This window comes from Aplysia californica, unplaced genomic scaffold (genome assembly GCF_000002075.1).
Source record: "Aplysia californica isolate F4 #8 unplaced genomic scaffold, AplCal3.0 scaffold01194, whole genome shotgun sequence".
In the NCBI taxonomy this organism is placed as follows: Eukaryota; Metazoa; Mollusca; class Gastropoda; order Aplysiida; family Aplysiidae; genus Aplysia; species Aplysia californica.
In genome coordinates this window covers 11,959-14,710 of record NW_004798464.1, presented here as the reverse complement: position 1 = coordinate 14,710, position 2,752 = coordinate 11,959, and the positions used below count along the sequence as shown (strand labels likewise).

The following is a 2,752-nucleotide window of genomic DNA, read 5'->3' as shown; positions in this document are numbered from 1 at the left end:
GACATCTTGGAGGCTACTACTACTAGGGTTTGGAAAGACCTAACTACTTTCTCTCGGTTGAAGACTGACGCTTAACTTTAAAGAAGTCGCCTCTAGCATACCCGGAGACAAATCTGGGCGCCTTGCAAAAAGTGCAATATCTATTTATTACTAGTCTCTGGGTTGTCATTCCAAAGCTCTAGAACTCCCACATTGTTCTGTATTGCCATCTCACGGGCTAACGTACGAGCCCGGTGTGTTGTGAGCCCACAGAACGTGTCTGGACGTGTTTGTAGACAGTGGGCAAATGTACACTTTTTTGCTTCAGAGAAAACAATTTTTTGTTGTTGGTATGTCTGCCAAAGCCTTGACTCAGCCCATACGTTCACCTTCTGCTCACAACGACCGAGTGTCGAGTTTGATACAACGTAGTCTGTTGATGCTTCCTGGACAGTCTCATCATTTTGGACGGCCTCCACCGACTTTTTCAGAATTCCACATGGGATGTCGCGCAAATCCCTCTTCGTGTTTTCGTCTGTAGATTTGAGTCATTTCTGAAAAAACAAAACAAACAAACAAACAAAACCCGAGAAAGTAGTAGCACTAACCTAGAACCACGTAACAGACTAATGTTTTATAGGCTGCATACCAACATGAGAACCGAATAGTTCTTTTATTTCACCATGTTCCAATCCGATGTAATAATTTTTCCCTGAATAAGTTCATCGTTTTGCTGCAGGAAAATGGGGTCACCAGTGGGGTAAAGTGGGATTCTGCGTCCCAATTCTCCGGGCCATGGGAAGAAAACAACAGATTCTGGATTTTCTTCATGAAATAGTACTCAGCCGGCCCCTAATGATTAATTTATAAAGTTGATATATGACAGTATAAAAACACATTCACATTCGATGAAGAGCGACAGAGACTGGTCTTGACAAAGAAAATTTGAACTTGAAAACTGAAGTAAAACGCTAAAGGAGTGTACCAGCAATCAAAAGGTGTAGTGATAAGTGCGGTGTCCTTAACTTGTGTGGGTTCTTTAAGGTTTACTTACATTAAAACAAACCCAGATTTCAAGAACTGTAGTTTATTCACTCTACCAAGGCACACACAAAGGTTTCTACGTCCTTTTTTCCCTGCGTCTTCGCTGCGACAACTTACTCACACTCAAAGTCTTGACCTCCTCCCTATGCACTCTCCTGTCTTAGTTTATTGCCTTACATAGAGGTCAGTGGGTGGTTGGCGGGTACTCTGGTGTGGTTGCTTCTTATTTCCTATCAAACGTCTATTCGTCTTTTATCCCCCCCCCTCCCTTCTTTTATAAAATGCCCGCAAACAACGTGTCCTCATTGAGTGAAACCAGTGTGGGGTCACTTCTTCATGTGGTCACGTGGTAGTCAGCTCCTGCTCGTCTACTCATGTGCTTCTATAGACCTAGTGATCCGAGTGTGAGTAACCGTCACGTGAAACTCTCGTGAGTTATGAGTCCAGTCCTGTGTACTGACGTACCATAATGTGACTGTGTTCTTTGAGCCAGGCATGATATTCTGACAGAAGACAAAGTTCTCTGGTTTTACAACAACCAACGTTTTGTCCAGAAGCGGGTTATACATTTTTTAAACCACAAAATAAGGCTGAGAATATCTGCTGAGTTTGAACAATGCCAGGTGACACATTTCTATTTTGACTTTCCTCTTTCACTTGAAGTAGCACTTGTCGCAACTCTCTAAGACTATTTCACTCCAATTTGAAGATAACTGGCTCTGCCCCAAGAGGCGACGTCTCTCTTATCACCCGCTGTGTTCGCAGATGGTCACACGTATATAAGAGGCCCTTTCTCCACAGCACACACCAACAAACAGCCGGCAACAAGTACTGGAGATCACCTCACTCCTCGTGCTTTGGTCAGAATTCTTTATCTTTCCCTTCGCGACATTGTCAGATTGTGACAGGAGAAAGTTCCTATCCAGTTCTCTCTCTGGTCTTAAACGTACGTCACCGCTAGAGAGCGCCTGTGCCTGTCTTGTTCAGTCAGAAAACAGCACACAGAGAGGCTTCCACAGTTCCAGTGTCACGCCAAAACCTGACCACCTCTAACCATGAATGTTCTAGTTGTACTGGCAGCTGTGTTGGCCTGTGTGGCTTCTGAGAGCATTGCGTTCAAAAACTGCACCAAGGGTAAGATTCCTTTCACTTCTACTCTTATTGTAATGTTGTTCGTTTACATAAACCTGTTGGCGGCGTCATTGCTCAAGGGCAAGTTTAATAACTCCGTTTCTACTGCCAGTTATGTGTCATCTGATCTCCCCCCCCCCCTTTCCCCACTTAGTTTATTCAGTATTTCTATAGACCTAACTTTCTACAAGTCACAAACAGCTCATTTCATGGACTGGTAAAATGCTGTGGTTTTCTATAGGTCTGCTTTCACCAGCAGATCGTCCGTTAAAGACATTTTTTCTTTAATTCGGTGAGGACTTTGCGGAAAAATTATGGAAACATAATGTCCGATCAACACCAAGCCAGACAGTGCAATGCTGGGGCATATTTTAAACCATCACACATAAATTCAGAGCAAAGAATAAGGGTATTTTATAGTATGTATATGTCGTTACCAGACATTTCAAGTCCCAGGTAAAGAAGGCAGAATTGTAAAATCTGTTTGAAAAACGATGTGAGTCTTTTTTTTAAAATAACGCCCCAAAATAATGTGTGTTCGACTGACCAGAATGTGCGCGCTCAGCGAATTAATTACAGACGTCATGACGTGTGAGTG

General features: G+C 43.1%; 1 protein-coding gene across 1 annotated transcript in view; it reads left to right on the top strand.

The window, feature by feature from the left end:
* The first annotated feature begins 1,531 nt into the window (after positions 1 to 1,531).
* The window catches only part of LOC101863399 (NPC intracellular cholesterol transporter 2), a 5,598-nt gene continuing 4,377 nt past the window's right edge, over positions 1,532 to 2,752 (top strand). The window contains exon 1 of the mRNA XM_005112135.3: positions 1,532 to 2,157. Within this exon, the coding sequence (XP_005112192.1) occupies positions 2,079 to 2,157 (79 nt within the window). The 5' untranslated portion in view covers positions 1,532 to 2,078. The remainder of the gene's footprint in view (positions 2,158 to 2,752) is intronic.